The 20,598-nt window shown below is 37.8% G+C and overlaps 1 protein-coding gene across 1 annotated transcript in view; it reads left to right on the top strand.

Moving 5' to 3' along the window:
- Nucleotides 1-14,249, top strand: part of TIPARP (TCDD inducible poly(ADP-ribose) polymerase) — a 34,106-nt gene extending 19,857 nt beyond the window's left edge. Inside the window, exons 3-6 of the mRNA XM_083365049.1 lie at nucleotides 5,819-5,987; nucleotides 6,749-6,930; nucleotides 10,713-10,982; nucleotides 13,477-14,249. Coding sequence (XP_083221175.1) covers nucleotides 5,819-5,987; nucleotides 6,749-6,930; nucleotides 10,713-10,982; nucleotides 13,477-13,924 — 1,069 coding nt within the window. The 3' untranslated portion in view covers nucleotides 13,925-14,249. The remainder of the gene's footprint in view (nucleotides 1-5,818; nucleotides 5,988-6,748; nucleotides 6,931-10,712; nucleotides 10,983-13,476) is intronic.
- The last annotated feature ends 6,349 nt before the right edge of the window (nucleotides 14,250-20,598 follow it).

The raw sequence follows: 20,598 nt of genomic DNA, 5'->3' as shown, positions 1-20,598 counted from the left end.
TGAAGAATTCCTGTCAACAATATGGAAGTAGTTTCTTTGTTCTGGGATATTTTTTCAACTTCTAGGCTTAGCCTACAGTTCTGGGGTTTCCCGTCCAATTATTTGAATATTCCAATGTTATCTTTTTTTTTTTTAAGATCAAGCCTTTTACAATCCTGTAGTCCCTATGTCTCCATGGTGACCAAGTGGGAGGGGCCTGCCTGAGGGCTATCATCAGCAAGATCTTCAACACCCCCCTCCTCCTCTGAGTCATCGTCCGACCCAACTGCCGAACCCACAGGCTGACCCTGAATCACAACACTTACTTTTAAATGTGTTTTAATCTATTTAAGAGTTCTGGGCACTTGTTTAATCTTTTTTTAATTTTTGTATTCTGTCTTTTTAACATGTATTGCCCTGTTCACCGCCCTGAGTCCTTCGGGAGAAGGGCGGTATACAAATAAAATTAATAATTAATAATAATAATAATATTTGGAGTAGAGTCTGGGCAACTTAAATGGAGCTGAACATTTACTGGCTGGATACCTTCCTGACACCTATGTGGAGTTCACGGCATATGCACTAGAGTCCAGTTGTGTAGATTTTGGAGCCCTCGTCTTCAATAGCAAATGCAGTCTATGAGTGCAAAGTGTTACTTCTCATTTGCAGGGTGAATATGTGCAGTTTATTGGGTGGGGTAGATTGCAAGAAACTATAACCCATATTGAAACCTTTAATCATAGTAGTATTGCACACTTTAATTGAACTTTGAGATTCCACCCAGCACAGATCTGTTTTGAGTAAGAACAAAGAGGGCAATGTCTTTCTCATCGGCTTCTCAGAAGTGAATTGGCCTTTTTAAGTACCAAATTTGCTAAAAGCAGATGCCATCTTCAGCACAGATCTACTGCAAAGTTTGGATGTTTAAAAACCATCTCATTTGATTATGTGCCATTAGGTCATTTTCAACTCTTAGCAACCACATAGATTTTCTTTATGAAAGTCTATCCTAACTTGGTCTTTCAGCTCTTCTGATGGTGCAGTCATCCTCACTGTAACCAAATGTATCCCCCTTGCTTATCTTCTTGTCTTTCTTTCCACCTTTCCATCTTTAGAGCCTTTTCCAGAGAGCTGGATCTTGGCATAATCAATTCTTCATATCCTGCTTCTTCAAAAACCAACCTTCACTTCCATAGAATTTCAGAAGGAAAACTGTTGCTTACACAGTTCTGATCAAATGATGCACCACAGCATTTAAATATATTTCCCAAGGCATTCATGACTGTTCTACTAAGTGCTAGTCTGTGGTGTGTTTCTTGACTGTTTATTTCTTTACTCTTGATGGTAGAAGCCATCTACCACTCCAATTATCTTCATTGTCAGTTCTAAGGCTGGTTGTTCTACTTATTGTCATTAGTTTGGTCTTTAGTTTTACTCCCCATTTTTAAATGTATTCCTTGGTTTTTATTACTATAGCTTGCAGATTTTTTTCATTCAGCTATCAGGGTGGTAAGAACAAGGTAGTGTTTGTGTGTGTTTATAATCTGTTATAGAGGCTTTAAAGAGAGTTGGTGAACTTTAGCACAATTTTGCATGCCTTCTCCTGCAAAGCAAGCTAAATTCAACCCTTCCTTTGATTAGAGGCTGATTTAGAGTATGTCTCTTAGAAGGTACATTAAGAACAGAATGTGGCTGTAGAGACAAAACTAGTAAGTTCATCATATGTTCTTATTCTCCTTAGAGCTCATAGTGGGGAATCTTTGCCACTTCATTTCCCAGTCCTTTTATAAAGAATCTTCCTCTCGCCCTACCATCATTTCATTAATAAGAGTAACTGGAAAACATTTCTATAGTCCACAAAACAGGAGTATAATTAGACTGTGCATCCTTAGCAATTTTTAAATCTTATTTTCTTTCCCAGGGACTTTTTAAACTAAGGTTGAGTGCTGTGTTTCAAAGGAGCCATACAGTAAATTTGGTCCATGACTCCATGCTCTGGTAATTGCCATTTTAGTACATCTGGAAGGCACAGGAAATTGCAAACAAGAGCTGTGTGGCAATACAGAATTTGAATATTGAATTTCTAAATCACCATGGAGTTTCAGATGCACACGTGCATAGCCACCAGCCTAATTCCTTTTAAAGTAAGTAACCATATGCAAAGCACAGAAAAGGAATGAGAGGTAGTAATTAAAATAAATGATTAGAAAAATTTTAAAAAATAGCTAAATTTGTTTACACCATTTATTATACATCCCCATACCTTTCTGTTCTTATAACTCATACTTACTTTCACTATGTTGATACTCTGCCTCTTAACTTGCCATTCAATTTGTGTTTTTTTACATTATATAAGTAAGAAAAATGTGCTTATGAAATCAATGAATCAATCCAGCAAAAACAGTTTTAAGTGTTGCCGATTTTATCTCCTTGCCCACAGTGGGATTGACATAGCTTCGGAAGTCTCTCTTTGTGAGTGTATAGCTGCCCCTATCTGTGGTGGTGCAGGGGTTAGAATGCAGTATTGTAGACTAATTCTGCCCACAGCCAGGGGTTCGATCCTGATGGGCTCAAGGTTGACTCAGCCTTCCATCCTTCTGAGGTTGGTAAAATTGAGGACCCAGATTGTTGGGGGCAATATGCTGTAAATCGCTTAGAGCACGGGTGTCAAACTGCCATCCTGCGGGCCAGATGCGTCATGCGGAAGCTGCGCCCACCCCATTGCCGGCAGTGGTAAAGCTGTCCCGATACGTTGCACGATGTCACGTGACGTCGCAAGTTTGACATGTAAAGAGCTGTAAAGCACTGTGAAGCAGCGTGCAAGTCTAAGAGCTAATGCTAATTACTATCTTAAAGTCCATAGCTGTCGTTTGATATGCACTCTTTTATGAGGTTGTTGTAGAAGGGAGACGGGAATCAAGTCATATAAAGATTTGAACAAATAGTTTCCTAGCAAATATGGTACTTACTCACAGTGAGGCTGGAAAATTCAAATAGATAAGTGTGTCTCTGAAATGCTATCCATCTGGAATCTGGTAGGTGAAGTCCTCTAAGAAGAGATATCTGAGCCTGAATATGTTATCAAAGTTTTTTAGAAAAGTGGGGGGAAAAAGGTAGAGCCATTTGATTTTTTTATGCTTTCCTATGGTAAATCAAAAGCACAAAACTTTAGATTCTCCAAAACAAATTTCTGAATTAAATCTGAATCAGGTAGCTTTCAAGCAGTCCTATGTTAAAGCTAAAGGTGTCCCCTGTCCAGTCATGCCCAACTCTAGGGTTGGTGCTCTTCTCCGTTTCTTAGCCAAGGGAGCCAGGGTTGTCCAAAGAATTTCCATGGTCATGTGACCAGCATGACTATATGCCGAGGCACATGGAACAGTGTTACCTTCCCACCAAAGTGATACCTGTTTGTCTACTTGCATTTGAATGCTTTCAAGCTGCTAGATGGGAAGAGGAGCCCCAAGGTATCTTACTTCAAATTATTGAAGTAGTGTCCAAAATGAATACTTGGGGAATATCTGTACTAGAAAACACTCCATAAATTTTCCTGAAAACTCAAAGAATGATTGCCCCCATTAAAAAGAATTGTAGATGAGCTCCCAAAGAGAATACTCTGCTACCTATAATATTATGAGAAATAACAAGTTTTTTTTAAGTCTTCCTTTGCCTCTAAGGCTTTGGGAGCTTAAATTGTAAGAGGACAATATAAACTGCAGCTCCCTTGGAATGTGCAGGCAATCAATACGCATCATGCTCACAAAAGCAGTTGTCAGATTGAATTCAAAATGTGATGAGTTTATTAAAAAAATGTCATATTCAGGTATTTCTCCATCTAAATTGACTGCCAGCAAATGGGACATGAAATCTTGGTGTGGATCTCTGTTCTTAGTCTTCCATGCTTCAAAATGAAAGCATTTCTGTTAATACTAAAATAGATGCAATGTTATAAAAACAAAATGTAATAGTGAGGCAAAATCTATTCAATAGACTGTGCTACTTTTCTTTACTTCTTAATGAGTTCTTACAGTGTGTTTTTATAAGAATACAAGAAAGTGGCCTATGGAGTAAACTCTGGAGTTTTGAAATGTGATACTTTTCCTCATGCTGTTCCCCCAAGGATGCCTTTCCCATCCTATTTAATCTCCTAATAAATTATCTACCTCTGACAGGTAGACACTGGATAAAGTGATTTTGATTAGCATTATGTGTAAACCCAGTAATGTTTCTTTAAGTAGTGCCTTAAGTGTCCATGTTCAGAATGTTCACCCCATTGGCTTTGTGCAAAGTAGGAATAGTCCTTGGGTTGGTAATGAAGAAAAGGAGAAAGGCCCATGTATCTGTAACTCATGACAAAACAAATTATCTTACACCTGGAGGAGGCCATATGGAAAGGGTTATTTGAACCATGAACTCTGTGCTCAGTGCAAAAAATATGGAGTAGTTGTCTTTTGCCCCGTTTCTGTTTTACAAGGATATGATGACTTACTGCAAATAAACAATGGTACCATAAAATATCTTGTTATCTTCCACTTCCTGGAGTTCTTGCTAATAACCAAAGAAGCAATCACACCTATTATAAGAATTCCCATAGCAATGCAGAACAAGGAGAGACCAACGCAGCCAACACTGGAAAGTACACAAGAGTTGTATTTAGTCTTGGATAGTTCGATCCCTATTTCTGGAGATCCCCAGCTTATGAATGTGCTGTGAAGTAAGGAACAGTTTGTTCATTTGTTTGTTTAATTTAAAAATATCTCCACCTGTTGCAGGCAGTGTACAACATCTTAGTAAATAATTTAAATGTAATAAAATATGTGGTAATAAAAAACATAAAGGACCTTTATTATTAGAAGTAGTTCAACAATATTATGAAAACATCTTAAATCCCAAAATAATTTTTGTCAGTAGCTAAATTGCTACAAAGCAAGCATTGCCTTGCATTATACATGCATAAATCCGTCTGGGATTTATCACAGTGGTGATGAAGAAGGGGGAAGGAAGTCTTTCAATGCTGGTCAAGTAATCAAAGAAGGCAGATTAAATTCCACCTGGTCTTGGTTTTGGATAGTGGTGCTGGTGCTTGTATCATTTATTGCAGCATAGTTTGTATTCCTTGGTCTCAATAGTTCAAATTATAAGAACAAGGCTGCAAAAATGCAGACTTAAGGGGCAACAAAGAGATTTTTTAAAAAAAACTCTACCTCGTTATTCAGATGATCACTAGAGCAGACATGTCAAACTCGTGACGTCGCGCAACGTATCGGGATGGTTTTGCCATTGCCGGCAATGGGGTGGGTGCGGCTTCTGTATGATGCGTCTGGCCCGTGGGCCAGCAGTTTGACACCCCTGAGGTTTTCAACCCAAGTCTGATAGTCCTACAAAATATCTCCCTTTTGTTTTTGCTTGTTTCTGCCCATATTCTGTTCAGTTTCCAGATCATTAAGAAAGATAGATATGAAAGAACAGACAATGTGTATTATTAAAATAAAAATTACCAGGAGAATGGAGCATGAAAGGACTGAAGATTCTTGTGGAAGATTTATATGTCTTCATAGAAACTGTTAGAACATCCTAATTAGTAATATCCTTCTTGCAGATCTGTTTGAAGCAGAAGCTAAGCTAAATTAAAGCTCCAGAGGATGGAGAGTTGAGGGTTGATTGGGGGATTGGAGAATAATGGGAAACCTATAGTTAATTATTTCTATTCATTTAAGAACTAGTTTATTTTGCTTTCAGTCCCAGAAGGCAGCGCTTGTAAAAATAGTACCGCTGATATAACTTTCAATCCATTTCTGCACAAATGGAGGAACTGAACCTTTTGTCATCTTCTCTTCTTCAGAGGTCAGGAGTTTTTGGTAGACCTGAGTGCCCTGACGTTTTATGATACAACTGAGTTTGACCAGTTGAGGAGACTGTCTACACCTGTCTGCACAAGTACTGACTCCAACTATAATACAGTCTGGAAATATTTCTGCAGGGATCACTTTGGCTGGAGAGAATATTCTGAGGTAATTTTCCTATTGCTGGGGGAATATACTGGGTTTGGTTGTGGAAATTTGCTTTGAAATTACCACTTAGTCAGGAAGCTTTAATTGGGTTTCTGCAACATGTTGAATCAGGTCAGTTAAAGACCTAATGGTTGTGTTTGTACTTCATGCTAGGCTTATTTAGCCTTATAACATGACTTCTCAGTTAGCTTTATAACATGACTTCTTTTTATGGCATAGTGAATTGCCCCTTTGGTTGATCTTAAGAGCCTTGAATGCTTGAAAGTGCTGTCCAGAGAACAGTAATTTTCTTAATACCAAAATAAGGGATGTGCTCAAAGGATTTACATACATATTATATTCATTTATTCATCTACTTCCTTGTATGAAAAAGGTGAGACTTTCAGGCAAAGTTGAGCCAGGCTGTTTCAAATTTACAAGGATACATAACATGTGGCATTTCATTTCTTAGGGAAATGTAATTCCCAGCATCCAGAGAAAATATGATCTATTGTGAAAGATCCTTCTGGGTTGGGGTTGCTTTGATTTCAATGGTTTTAGATCTAGATGTCTACCATTAACTCAAGGCTTGTTGATTTGAGTGGGTCTGTCCTACCTATGAGCAGCTCATTATGCACGATCCCATTTCTATTAAAATTAGTAAGAAAGCTTGGCTGTGTTTGAAAGGAGGATGGAAGCGTTGGTTACTCTGATGAATAATTCTATGAAATAAAAAAGGTGAACATGAAATAGATTTTAAGTGATTTTTTTATTTCAAACAGCCTGTAGTACGACTGATAGAAGAAGCCAACTATCGAGGGCTGGCAGAGGTCCGATTTGTTACATGGCACAATCGTTACATCCTGAACATTAAAGATGGCTTCCAGCAAAATGCATGTGTTCGAAGAGAAATCAAGAAGAGACCTCTCTTCCGCTCCTGTGTGATTCTCATGCCGTTTTTGCAGTAAGTATTGCAATCTTTTGTGTATCTCTTGGGGTCCTCAATAATAACCATGGGGTGGTGGCACAGGTATAAAATATAAGTTGATTACGTAGCTTTAATACGTTTTTTTGTCTTGGTCATAGTGTTAGCCGATTCTTTGTTTTTGTAAAACATCGTGTTCTTCCTTCCTGGTGCTTACATACCGCTAAAAGCTGCTGCCAACAACTAAAACCATGACAGCATCAATAAACAAACAATCTATTCCTCCATCATGCACACACAAATACATACTCAACATAATAGAAAGAGACACACAGAACAGACAGTGGCTTTGTTAAATGTTCTTCTAATACCACAGGTAGTCCTCATTCAAGGTTTACCCATTCAGTGAGTGTTCAAATTTACGATTGCACTGAATGAGGGTATTTGAGGTCAGTCCTTATAGTTGTGGCCATTGCAACATCCATACAGTCACATGGTTGCAATTTCACAATTAAGACCCCACAGCATCCCACAGTCGCATGAATTTGCTACCTGCATTGCCAGCTTCAAACAGGCAAACTTAATGGAAAAGCCAACAGGAGTTCACAGATGGTGATTATTTGAGTGTAGGACACTGCAACCATGCAGAATTCACCTAATGACCGCAACAGGGGCAGCCTGAACTGCTGTCATAAGTTGGTATTTATTTTTATTTATTTTTATTTTAATTCCATTTATATCCCGCCCTTCTCCGAAGACTCAGGGCGGCTTACAAGCTTAGCAGTATGATCGTGTGATGTCACACCTTACATCCACATTACTTAGCAATGGAATTACTTGTCCTATCTGGACTGCAGATGCCAACAACTCTGCCTGGCAGTCCTCTCAGATGTCTTTCTTTTGACTGTAGATACTAATTGCATTGGTTTCTATTGAAGAAACACTGAACTGAATTGCGCTCCTGTTTTCTTCCCTCTTTTTTCTATTGAATTTCTATTAATCCTCTCTCTTTAAATGATTCTGCTCCTTTGACTAGCTACTAATCTGATTGGATTGTACAGGGTACACAGTTTTCACTTATGCTAAATGCAACAAACTAGCTTGAACATAACTTTTTTTTAAATAAGGGTAGAATTACACTAGCTTTACACAATTTGTTTTTGTTAAATTGGTAAAAGTATGCAGCCAGAAATGATTTTAAAAACTTGTAAAAATTCGATTTTAATAGAAAAAAACATTTGGGGAGCCTTTTTTGCATGGGCTGAAAAAGGACTTCCATTTTCAAGTCACTTTCCATTTCTCAGCAGTTTCTCCTGCTGTTTTTAAAATTTGTTTTCTGTTTTGTTGGGAACGAGGCAGGTTGGACTGCTGAACAGTTCAATGTAGAAGTGAACAACTTGCAAATATTTCTTTCTGGAAACATGACAATATATATTTTGACAACATTACTGTGGCATCCACTTATTTTGGAATTGAATCCTAATTCTTTGGATGGCTTTTCTTGTAACAGCATTAGTTGGATCCAGTCAAATTTGCACTCAAGTTCCCTTTAAATTCCTTTGAAAAACCAGTTATATTTAGCATGAACCACATTGACTTTGAAAGGACCAAAAATGGAATTGACCTCACCTGGATCAAGCTCTTTCTGGTGCATTATTTGCTTTCTAAGAGCTAGTTAATAGGCATTTGGAATTGCCGTAGTTCAGCACATATACTGTTTATAGCTCTATTGAGAGCATCAGATTTAAAATTAGTGGAATAAAAATAGTTTCATTGTTGGTGTCTACCACTGATCATCCAACCAAAGAGAAAATGTGGTTATTTTTAAGGAGAAAATTGCTGATCTTTCAACAAGCATCAATTAGTTGTGATGGGGTTTTTTAATTATTGCGGCAGTTTGCTGGGAGACAAACTCTGCCAAGCCCTCTACTTCCAGGAAATTCCTGACCTTTCTCTTGTCTAGGAGACAAGAGAGATTAGCCATTCTTTGTTTAACTTAACCAATAGGGGAAGAGTTAATAGAGGATGTGAATTTGAGCAAAAGTGACCAATGAATGCTGAAATTCCATTTAGGATGGGACACTAAGCAGAATGCAATTAAAGGTTTAAATTTTAACATAACACTGATTAAAACAAGGATTAATAGGATTATATGACAGCAAAAGGAATGGGGAAAGGGAATTCAAGATGGGTAGGAATGGGAATTCCTAAAAATAACATAACTAAAAACTCAGTTGGGGATAATTACAATAACTACAGTGGAAGCAAATAATGTAGTTATAAAGTGAAAATCTGAAAAAAACACCAAAAACAAACCTGTGTGTTTATGCATATAAGGTATAAAGGAGCTTGAAAGAAGAATAGGTCACCAAAGGCAACAATATGCAAGTAGCCCAAATTTGTAGAGATCCGGTCAAGATAACTAAAATTCAGATATAAGGTACCTGTAGGAAACATGTTAATAACAACTAAGAGTATTTCATCAGATACCTTCTAAATGTAAGAAATATGCATTCCACCAAACAGTTAGGAAAACCTAGTTGAGGAAAGAATCTCTCTCAGATTGGGCTTGACAGAAATATACTGTAAGTGAGAGTATTTACTGACCTAAATGAAACAATTCCTTCTAGGTCAGAGATACTTGCATTCTAGGATACAGAAGTAACCTGGCAATAGTCTGGCCAAAACTCTATAAAAGGAGCATGGACAGAGTTCAAAATAACACAAACCTGGGAAAGGAAAATATATTCCTGTCTTACAAAATGAGAAAAGGAAGGATACAAGATACGGACTATCAATCAGTCTGACATTGCTATATGGGAAGATCCCAAAATAGGTTATGAGACATAGATCTGTAAAAATTATGCAGATTGTTAAGAATTCAGCATGGATTTCTTGGGAACAAATCTTATTTTCAGATTGGGGAACTTCCTTAGTTGAGGGAAGGCTGTGGAGATAATAAATCTAGACCTCAGCAAAATATCTGACAAAGTGCTCATGACGTGGTTTAGCAAGAATGGGATGGAGGGTATAATTATTTATTGGATTCGTAGCCAACTTGAAAGCTGTATTAAAGAGTAAGTCATCAGTGGTTCTTCATCAAACTGCTATGCCTTGTGGTTTAATTCAAGACACAAGAGTCTTAAGTATTTTCATTAATAACTTCAGCGAAGAGATAATGCTTACCAAAGTTCAGATAACAGAAAAGGATCACTAACACATTAGAAGACCAAAACGTTTGGCATCAGGGTGAGAGGTTAGAGCATCATTTCTTAAACTTTTTCTCTTAGCACCCTTCCCACTTTTAAAAATTATGGAGGAACCCCAAACAGCTTTCTGTATAGGTTATATTTATCAATATTGTTGGTGGTATTAAAAATTAATATTGTAATAAATAGTATTTAATAGTATTAAAATTAAAATTGATGTATTTATTGAATATTCATTTATAAAATCATATAAAAATAACCCATTAGATATTAGCATAAATAGAACATTTTTCATGAAAACTCCTATTTTTTGACAAATAAAAGTAAATAATGAAAAGAGTGACATGTTTTAAATTTTTGCAACTACCTTCAATATTTGGCAAATTGTTTTTATTTTGTGACCCCTGAAAAGGTCTTGGAGGGCTCCCAGGAGTTCTGGGACCATGCTTTTAAGAAACACTGGGTTAGAGAAATGGACTGAAAATAATAGATTGAAACTGTGCAATAGTTTTTAAGAGAAAGAAATCAAATGTGTAGGTTTGCGACAGGGTTGGTTGACTTACAGATACCCTATTAATTCCTTTTCTTTCATTTCTCTCCAAATTTCTCCAGGACACTTAGTGGCAACATGGCAGTGCCAATGACAGAATCTATCCCATCACAAGTTTTATCCCCAAGTGCTGTTACCTCTCCTGGTTTCTATCCAGAAACGTGGATTAGCATGGACCCAGCTCAGGACTTTATCCAAGTGCCTGTTTCAAAGGAAGACAAAAGCTACAGAACCATTTATAATCTCTTTCATAAGACTGTGCCCGAGACCAAATATAAAATCTTGAAAATACTGCGAGTTCAAAACCAGTTTTTGTGGGAGAAGTACAAGAGGTAGGTCAAGATCAGATAAATAATCTCCTGTTTAAAAACTTCCAATATTTCATGGTTTTGGGACAGGTGGGACAATAATAGTGACATCTCTTGAAAACGAATTTTTTTTACTGCCAATGCCTTCAACAAGAGAGCCATTATGATCTAGTGGTTAAAGTACCAGGCTAGAAAGTAGAAGTCTTGAGTTTTAGGTCTGCCTTACCCATGAAAGCTTGCTGGGTGGCCTTAGATCAATCACAAACACTCATCCCAACTCACCTGGCAAGGATTGTTGTTTGGGAGGAAACTAGGAAGAGAAAAGTTAGTTGTGTTCGGTGCCTTGAATTATTTGTAAAAATAACAAAAATGGCATATAAATTAAATAATTAAACAAAACTTGCTCCTTAAATTGGGCAGTTGCTGCACCACCTTATATATTGACCTAGACGTCTATGAAGAGCTTGTCCTTAGAAACACAAACAAGGACCTCAGCTACATTGGAGTGGGGAAAATTGCAGGCAGAAGCTGTCTGTAGGGAAATATGAGGAATGGCCATTTGTTGTGTGCAAATCGTTCAGAAGGAGTGCCGCCTAGACAGAAAAAGTGGCTCCTGCTTTGCTGAAAGCTACCCTCTGAACTAAAACCTGCATCTCTTTTTCAACCTATGAAAGAGGCCTTTTGTTGAAGCACCAGCCTTCATGATGAACAGCTGTTTTGTTTGGCCTGATTGAATTTGAATAGAGCTTCCTGGCTTCTCTCATTTTGTTAAGTTGGCACCATGTTTTAGCTTCTAACCCAAAACTGAGAAAAGCAGAAATCCCAGCGATATATCCTACAAATAGAGCTACAAAATCAAATTTTATTTGCTCCCCCCCCCCCCGGAATATCACCTCTATATATTGTACTGTATGCTGATAGTAAAATAACCATCTGGGATGGGGGAAAGCTAGCATTTTCTGTTTTTAAAAAAACCACCACTAAAGTAAATTAATGTTATGGTAGAGCCAAGTATTCTAGTTCCCAGCTTTCCCTCTGAAATGGTACAGATTAGCAACTTACAATTGTTTGCTAAATCTTAGTCACATTTGACTATTTTGTCAGGATTAATGCTCTCCTTAAGAAGAAAGGCAGGTGGTAGACCCAGGAGACGAGTTTTGCAATGCTGCTATTCCTGCATTTTATAATTAGGTTCTGTATTGCTAGAACTTTTCACCGTTTCATTTAAGCATGGTACAAACATGGCCTGGCATTGTTTTTCTTTCTGCCATGTCAGTGGGGTTGCCTCCATCTCATTCCTAGCCTACAAGTAAGGCAGGTCTACAAGTAGTCTTCAATTTATGACTGTAATTTAGCCTGGAATTACAGTTGCTGTGGTCATAAGTCAAGCACCCACATGACCAGAAGTAATTTTCTACCCTTTTTGCAGCAATCATTAAATAAATTGATGTTAAGCAAACCCCTTCCTTTGAGTAGGCCTTTTTTTTTTTTGCAGAAGCAGGCAAAAAAACCCCACATGCTTCACAGTCACATGACCACAGAAGGCCAGGACCGATTGTAAACTGACCTGCCTGACATGCAATCATATGAATGTAAGGGAGCAGCCTGATCATTTATGATAGCTAAAGTCCTTTTTGGGCCCTAAAGCACTCATTCCATGGCCATCATTACTTCAAATGGTCGTAAAACATTTGGTCATTAAGGGACAACTACCTGTACACCATCTTTTAGCTTTACTAATGTGAAAGTAGTGTTTCCTCCTTTAAACTGTATGGTATTCACAGAAGTTGCAAAGCATGTAAAGACTTATGTATACTTACCCATTAAGTAAGCCTACACTTCCCTTTTAACCCAACGCTGCAATGTTTGGTGTCATTTTGCTTCTCTAAAGAGTTGTGCTATATTAGGGATCTAGGAGAACTCTGCAGTGGTGCTAGACCTCTCAGCCACGTGCAGTAAAACTGCTTTGGTCCCTCCTGAAGAAGAAATCACGGTGCTTTGAAATTTAACAACCTTAATTTTATCTAACTGAGGTGATGACAGAATTAGATGTAGAAAGAGAATCGCAGGAAACAGCTTAGGCATGGCAAGTATAGGCCAGTAGTAATCATTCTTGTTGCAAGACTGTGATTGGTCTTATTGGCAGATGCCATTCAACAGAGAAAACTAGTGGAATCAGCCGATTTCTTTGGTTTTTCACATTCTGTGTGTGCAAAGATCAGGCAATACCATTTGGCAACAAATCAAAACAGGCACAAAGGAAGCAGGGTAAGCATTGGCAATGGGAACAATTATTAAGGATAGCTAAGAGCACCAGATAAGCAGTGGGGAAAGCAAGTCACCCAGTCCTCCAGACATGAATCGAGGAGAGCTTTGGAGATTATTTCAGGCAAAGACATACCACTCAAGCTCCAGGGTCTACCAAATGTCTTGCTCTTTTTAAGTTCCATTGGGCAGAGTTTAACATTTAGGAATTTGAAAAGATATACCTATATATGTGTCTATATTTCATTTCCAGGAAAAAAGAATACATGTCTAAAAAAATGACTGGGTTAGACAAGATTATGAATGAAAGACATTTGTTCCATGGGACCTCCCAAGACGTGGTAGATGGTATCTGCAAGCACAACTTTGACCCTCGGGTATGTGGGAAACACGCCACCATGTTCGGGCAAGGCAGCTACTTTGCTCGGAAAGCCAGCTACTCCCATAATTTCTCCAAGCGGTCACCCAAAGGGATCCACTACATGTTTTTGGCAAAAGTACTGACCGGAAAGTACACAGTAGGGAACCACACCATGAGAAGACCTCCACCTGTGAACCCTGCCAGCATCACCAGTGATCTGTATGATTCCTGTGTGGACAACTACTTTGAACCACAGATTTTTGTTATTTTTAACGATGACCAGAGTTACCCTTATTTCGTTATCCAATATGAAGAAGTTAGTAACACTGTTATCATCTGAGAGAGACAGAGCGAAATAATTTCCATTGGTAAATTATTGTTGTTAATGGACTTTAATTTGCTGTTTGTAGAATGGACCCCTTTTTTTAGGGGGAGAAGAAATTCAGTTTTGGAAGGAATCCAGTTTTGGAAGTTTTAATAAAGGTATTGAGGAACGGGGAGGGAAAAAATAACCTTTTTAACAAAAAAAAAAGGAAAAATAATCCTGAAAAGACCAATTGTGCAAATTGTAAATATTTTCCATTGTTTATAGCTAAGAAGAAAAAACTGTGCCTTTTGTTATAAACACTATTTATGTTAGTAAATTTAATGTTTTAAAAACTTAATAGTGTGATCCAGTGATATCTTGAAAACTTGTCATTTGTCTGTCTCGAATGCTTGCTGTTCTGAAGTTGTCAGAACATCTTATCTGTCCTCTTTCTTGGGCTTTAGGAGGTACTTGATCCTTTACTGTGAAATGCTTCACTTTTGAATTGTATCTCGAGAACAGGTGTGGCTGCATCACAGCTCTGCACCTGTACAGGTATCTACTGACAATATGCCCAAGTGCAATACATTATCTGCTTCCCTAGAAGGGACAGGCTTGGGGATTCAGTTCCTCCTACAGAAAACAGACTAATATCAGGAAGGGAAAGCCAACTGGTTCATACAAACTCTTCATTTTCTCATGGCTCCTTTCCCTCTATTTTAAGTGTTCAACAGTTGGGGGTTTTCATGAATGAGAAGAGATGGCTAAGAGATAAAGACAACAAAAGGACATTCTTGGGGAGATGATACAATTGATTTATACTTAGAAAGGGTTTGTTTTCCTGTTTTTCTTTTGAATGGGAATACACAAAAGCCTGTGTGAGATGTAAACCTAATTTCAAGTTCATTGGATAGCAGCTTGCTTGACAATGAGTCCACCATTGTGGAAACTAGTTGTACACCTTGCACGTAACATCCATATTTTTCTGCTAATTTCACCAGTTGATAATGACTCTAATTAAGAAGTAAGGGTGGGTCTATGCACAAGCAACAACCATTGTTTTAATATCTACTGGAAAGCAGCAGATTGTGTGTGTGTGTGTGTGTGTGTGTACATATATTCATAGGAAAAAGTGTTAGGTCTCTGAAAAGCACAAACTATATGCATTCTGCTCAACTGAATCTTAAACTGGATTGAAACTTTTGCACTATGACAGACAGTATCCTATAAGAATATGAATATAAAAAAAATTGAGATGAAGGAAAAAAGATCCCGTGTGGCGTAAGTTCCAAATTCAGCCAATTCATTTATTTTTTCACCCAGAAGCTGATGCCCTTGTGTTTTAACTTTTTTTTAAAAATTGTTCTCATTTTCCTTTCTCCCTCAATATTTTGTCAAGCTACTCTTCCTGTGTTATCTAGAATGTTATCCGGCTTTTCAAAATGAAAGAAGTTAGTTGCATTGAGATTGCCAAAACTTCTCCCTTGCCTACTTAGGTAATGCATTTCCAGCTGTGCCCTAAATTATTCAGTTGCAACTGTAACGTTTCATGGATTAATCCCGCTTCTTTGGCATGCATGTGTTAAGGTGTAGGGGTTTGCCAAGATGCAATGAAAAGGGGTCTGAAAAAGAAAGGCCTACATTTTAGATAATTTGGTACAAAATACTACAGCTTATCCATGCAAAACGAAATTCCATTCTTGGAACTGAAGGTAAGTCCTGGACCTTTAACCTTTAAATGATGAAAGGAAAATCTCTCAAACTGCAAGGGGCCAGCATTTGGCAACAGCTGTATTTTTAAAGAATGTCTCTAGTGTTACTTAGATCCAATTATTTGTACTCAGAAATAGCCCCCTGAACAATAAATAAGTGCAGGAAGCAGCCCAGTGCTGTTTGAAGTTGTTCCTTGCTAGAAGTCAAAGGTAAATTGGATGTTAGAAAATGAGATGAATAAATAGAATAATTTGACAAATAGGGTTTTGTGATAGCCAACACCGTGGTTAGACAACCCTTCTCCTTCCAACAGCCTTGTGAAAATTAGCTTGCTTTCAAAATTCCAAGTTTGACACATTGTCTTCTCACCTGATCTTTTCACTATATTTTATGGAATTAAATTCCATTGTTAACATGACTCTGGCCATCCTCAGCATTCAGATTTATTGGATCACAGTGGCAGGTCATGGTATTTTCAAGAGCAAGAGAGAGAGAGAAAATATCCATTATATTAAATGGAACCAAACATCACTCTTTTTTTTAAATGAGAAGATAATTGCACACTTTTGTAGCAAAATTGCTTATTTCTACCTACTTGAGAACTCATTGTGAGCATTATGGTATTCATAGTTGTTAGGGAAACAATGTATATATATCACATTTTAAAATTCCTTGCTAATTTCTTAATGGAATTCTTGTCATAGATTTTTTTATCTTTTTTCTATAATAATATTTATATGAGATTGATTTTAAAATGAAGGGCAAGCCAGCTGCCAGTCAACGTGGCATAGTCTTCACTTCTGCTCGACTATAATCACTGAAGCAGGCTAAAATAATGCTAACATTGGCCAGGTGTTTTCCGTTTGTTCAGAAGTGAGAAGTAATGCTTTCCCCACCCAGTCAAAGTTTGGAGTTCATAATATTTATTATGGCTGTGGTCTTACAACATGGTTCATTTTATCATGCTTGCAAATAAACGATGATTAGGTTCATCCAACATTCAAACTCGCAAATAAGCAAGTATAGTACTATAGAGAATTATTCTTGATTGTCAAAAGACCATGATTGTGTTGCTTGCTTTACATTGTCCAAATGTTTGTTTGTTATTTATTTGAATACTATAGTCCTACATCCATCTATCTGAAAATCTCTGGGTAGTTTATACTACATAAAATATGCATTGTACTTATGTCCCTAATATAAACTTATATTACAACCTGCATTCTTAATGAGACATGAAGAAATTGGGGGGGAGGGAATTGTATTTCAGCTGTCCCGACTGCATGCCTGCATACTTTTCACTGCAAAACTAAGCTGTTTCAAGAGTTCAGGAAGTAATAATAAAAGGAGCATGGGGGCCCTAGTTTGTACTGTTCCCACTCATTGAACTGGGATTAGCAGGGATCAGATGAGACATACAGTGGCATACAGAGATCTGAAATGAGGATTCCACCCAGGCTGCCTTCCCAGTAATGGCAACATCCAGGTTGGCATTAGGACATACAACAGATGGCTCCTTTATCCCTAGATATCTATCTTATTCTCTGGCTTAGCTGCTTAGAGCCAAGCAGCATACAATAGTACAACTTTTGTTGGATTCCTATTGCTTCAGGCTGCTGCTGCAGGATCACATGCTTAAATGTTTTCCCATGCAAATTGCTCTCTGGAGGAGAGCAATATATTTTTTTTTATATTGATGGGCTGTGCCATGTTATGCTTTCTGCTACTCGTGGAGATGAATTCTTAAGGGAGTCAACTGAAATGTATATATCACAACCTCTAGTAAGGCCTCCATCATCTGTTTGGTTTCAGCAAGAAAGGTATCGGGGTCTAATCAAACTAACATATTAAACACAGATACAGCAGACAAAATTCAAAAGGATGGATTCACAGGCATACAAACTTCCAGATGTTAAAATGTATGACCATATCATGCAAATGTCTTGACTTATGTATCTGCATCCTATGTTGGGATGAGAATACATGTGAGTACATAATGGCAGCATTTGTGCAATATATATACTGCATTCTAACCATTGCACCTGGTGGCACAGTGGCTAGAATGCACTATTTCAGGCAATTCTGCCCACAGCCTAGAATTCAATCCTGATGGGACTCAAACCTGACTCAGCCTTCCATCTGAGGTCGGTAAAATAAGGATACAGATTGTTGGGGGCAATAAACTGACAGTGTTAACTGTCCAGAGAGTGCTGTAAAGCATTATGGGGCGGTATATAAGTCCAAGTACTCTTGTTCTTGCTATGATATTGTCGTCATAGTTTGCTGTTGGATCAACTTAGACTGCATTATCTCTGTGTTATACAAATAGGTTGATACAAATAGGTTATACAAATAGGGAGTACATAATGGCAGCATGGCCAGACTACAGCAATGCAGACCTGAGTGCACTTTAAGTGCTCATGTAGGACTACTACTTTCCTGTCCAAGCTCCAAAGAGGTTTCAGAGCTGGTTAGAGCCCTCCACGACACAGAACTGAATTTCACACAGAACTACTGAACTACTTTTCTGTATATTCCTGATACTCTTAATAGGATAAGTATAGTTCAGGTGACTTTCTTAAGAAAAGACCCAGACTTACCACCTAGACCAGGGGTATCAAACTGCCAGCCCGCTGCCCGGTTGCAACATGCGGAGGCCGTACCACCCCAGCTCTGGCAATGCAAAAAAAAAGTCTCGATATATCACGACACATCCCACGACACGGCGAGTTTGACACCTGTGACCTAGATCATGGCTTCCCTATTTGTGTGAATTGGGCAGTATTGTAAATTACAGATAAAATAGAATAAAATAGTCTCCTTTCCCACATGCCAGGGATAAGCAATGTAACAGTACCCTTCACTTGTTCTCAATTTCAACTCCATCTAATGCAACTAATATGGCCAATGATAAGGAATTATGGCAGCTGTTATCTGAAACATTTGTAGGGTTTCAAGTCACCTTGCCAAAGCAATCCCCATGTAGAATTATTGCCACTTTTGTTGTTGTTAATGGGCTTTTTATCTGAAGATAGTATTTGTTCCTGAATATTGTAGACATTTGTTTGCAATGATTTTTTTTCTGAGAAAACCACAGATGCGTGTTCAGCAGCACTTATCACAGAACACCTGGCTTCAATTTTATTGCTTTCCTTTTCAGTTCACTGTGCTTTGCTTTGCCCAAATGATAGGCCTCAATTTCCTTTGTACAGAAAGCAGATTGTGTGATAGATGGATGAACCACCATCTGTAACGATTCTTATCTTCATTTCTCCACACACACTACCTGTACCTAGAGAAGGAAACATTTAACTTTCATAGTTGTTTCTCAATGTTCACAGGACGTGATTTTCACAGACGTTTAAAAAAAAAGTTATCTGTTGCTTGGTATGGAAAATATTTCTTGTAGCTAAGGTTGTTAAAGGTTGAAGGTAAATTTTAACTAAGTGGACTGTTAAAAAACACACCCTTTTTATTGAACAAGCAATTTGTGGAATCTGGGCAGTAAAGTAACCCCACTAGAACAAAGTGCAGGAAAATCTATGAATGTTTGTGGGCTGGAGTTTGTCCACAATGTCAATCTTTTTTTAAAAAAATAATCAGTAGGAGATAGCAATGAAAGAAAATGCAAGAATTGACTGGGATCAAATAGCAACTTATACACGAGACTCCATGGGTTGTATGCTTCACAGAGACAATCATACTGTTCAGTTTGCATCACTTCGGCAGAACCGGTAGCTAATTTTTTGTTGCCCATGCCCAGAATGGACTTCTGGAAATGGCATCCACGTAGAGAACCAGTTGTTGACATATTTGAATCCTACCACTGATTCTGTTCCTGATCACAAATTTCTTGAAATTTTGGAGGAAGAAAAGTGTGTAAACCTAAGCTTGAAAAGCAAAAAGTACAGCTTCTCAGCTGAAGAAGCAGTTATTTCAAACTTGCAGAAGAACTGACTTCCTTGCAATATACCGGGGCTACACACTGAGGCTTAATGGAGCATGAAAACATTAGATGTATTTGTGGGATGTATCCACCGAATCCAATCAAACTGATTGTGAATGTGACAGAAGAAAGAAAAGAAATGAAGTATGCAAAGGCTGTATTCATATAATATTTTTAAATGAGTCAGATAACAGTAAGATGAACACAATATCTAATCTTGGTTATGAATAATATTGATCAATATCTTATGGGTTAATATGTTGGGAAAACCCACCCTATTTGATTGGGAAAACCGGTTTCATTCAGAATCAAAGTCAATTCCCCATTAGAAATTTGCAGTGTTGAAATGATAGAAAGATTATCTTTATTACTCTTATTTTGGCACAAAAGAGTTTGGATGACTTCAGAAGACCGTGTAAGTGGGGAAATGGCTCGAGCCTTGTAAGAAGAACATAGCCAGATAACAATCATATGGGCAATATTTAATTAAACTGAAATTACACCAACATTTCATTTTAATCCTAGCCCTACCCATATATCTTTCCCCTGGTTTTATAGACCTTCAGTGCACTTCTCAAAAGACAGTGGGAAATCCTTAGCCTGAAAAAGGTTATCAGTTCTTCAAATGTGTACTCAGGACCTCCTTTCTTTCATTTCTTCTTTCTTTCTTGTAAGGACTATATCATAACTGCCAGCCAGCAAGGGTTCCATTCAAAGTGGAACCTTCCTAGCCAGCATATGAATAAGTGGGTCTCTGTTGATCAGAGTCTAGGGGAATTCCATGCAGACTATTTTGCATTCAACAGTGGTGAAAAGTTGGATCTAAACAAGCTTATTCTTAATGTTTAATCTACGAAAGCCATCTGCACAAGCACCTTGAGCTAAACCCTCAAGGAACTTCAAAGATGAAAGATTTATTAGTACAAGATCCTGCCGACAGTCTCGGCTCCTCAATAGGTCTTTAGTTGTTTTACATGTTAATCCTTATGCTAGTTGAAGGATTGAAAGGGAAGTTGTCCTTACCTCTGATAAGACCTAGGCAGAACCT

Source organism: Vipera ursinii (assembly GCF_947247035.1).
Source record: "Vipera ursinii genome assembly, chromosome: 5".
Classification (NCBI taxonomy): domain Eukaryota; kingdom Metazoa; phylum Chordata; class Lepidosauria; order Squamata; family Viperidae; genus Vipera; species Vipera ursinii.
The sequence above is the reverse complement of the archived record's forward strand: the minus strand, read 5'-3'. Positions and strand labels throughout refer to the sequence as shown.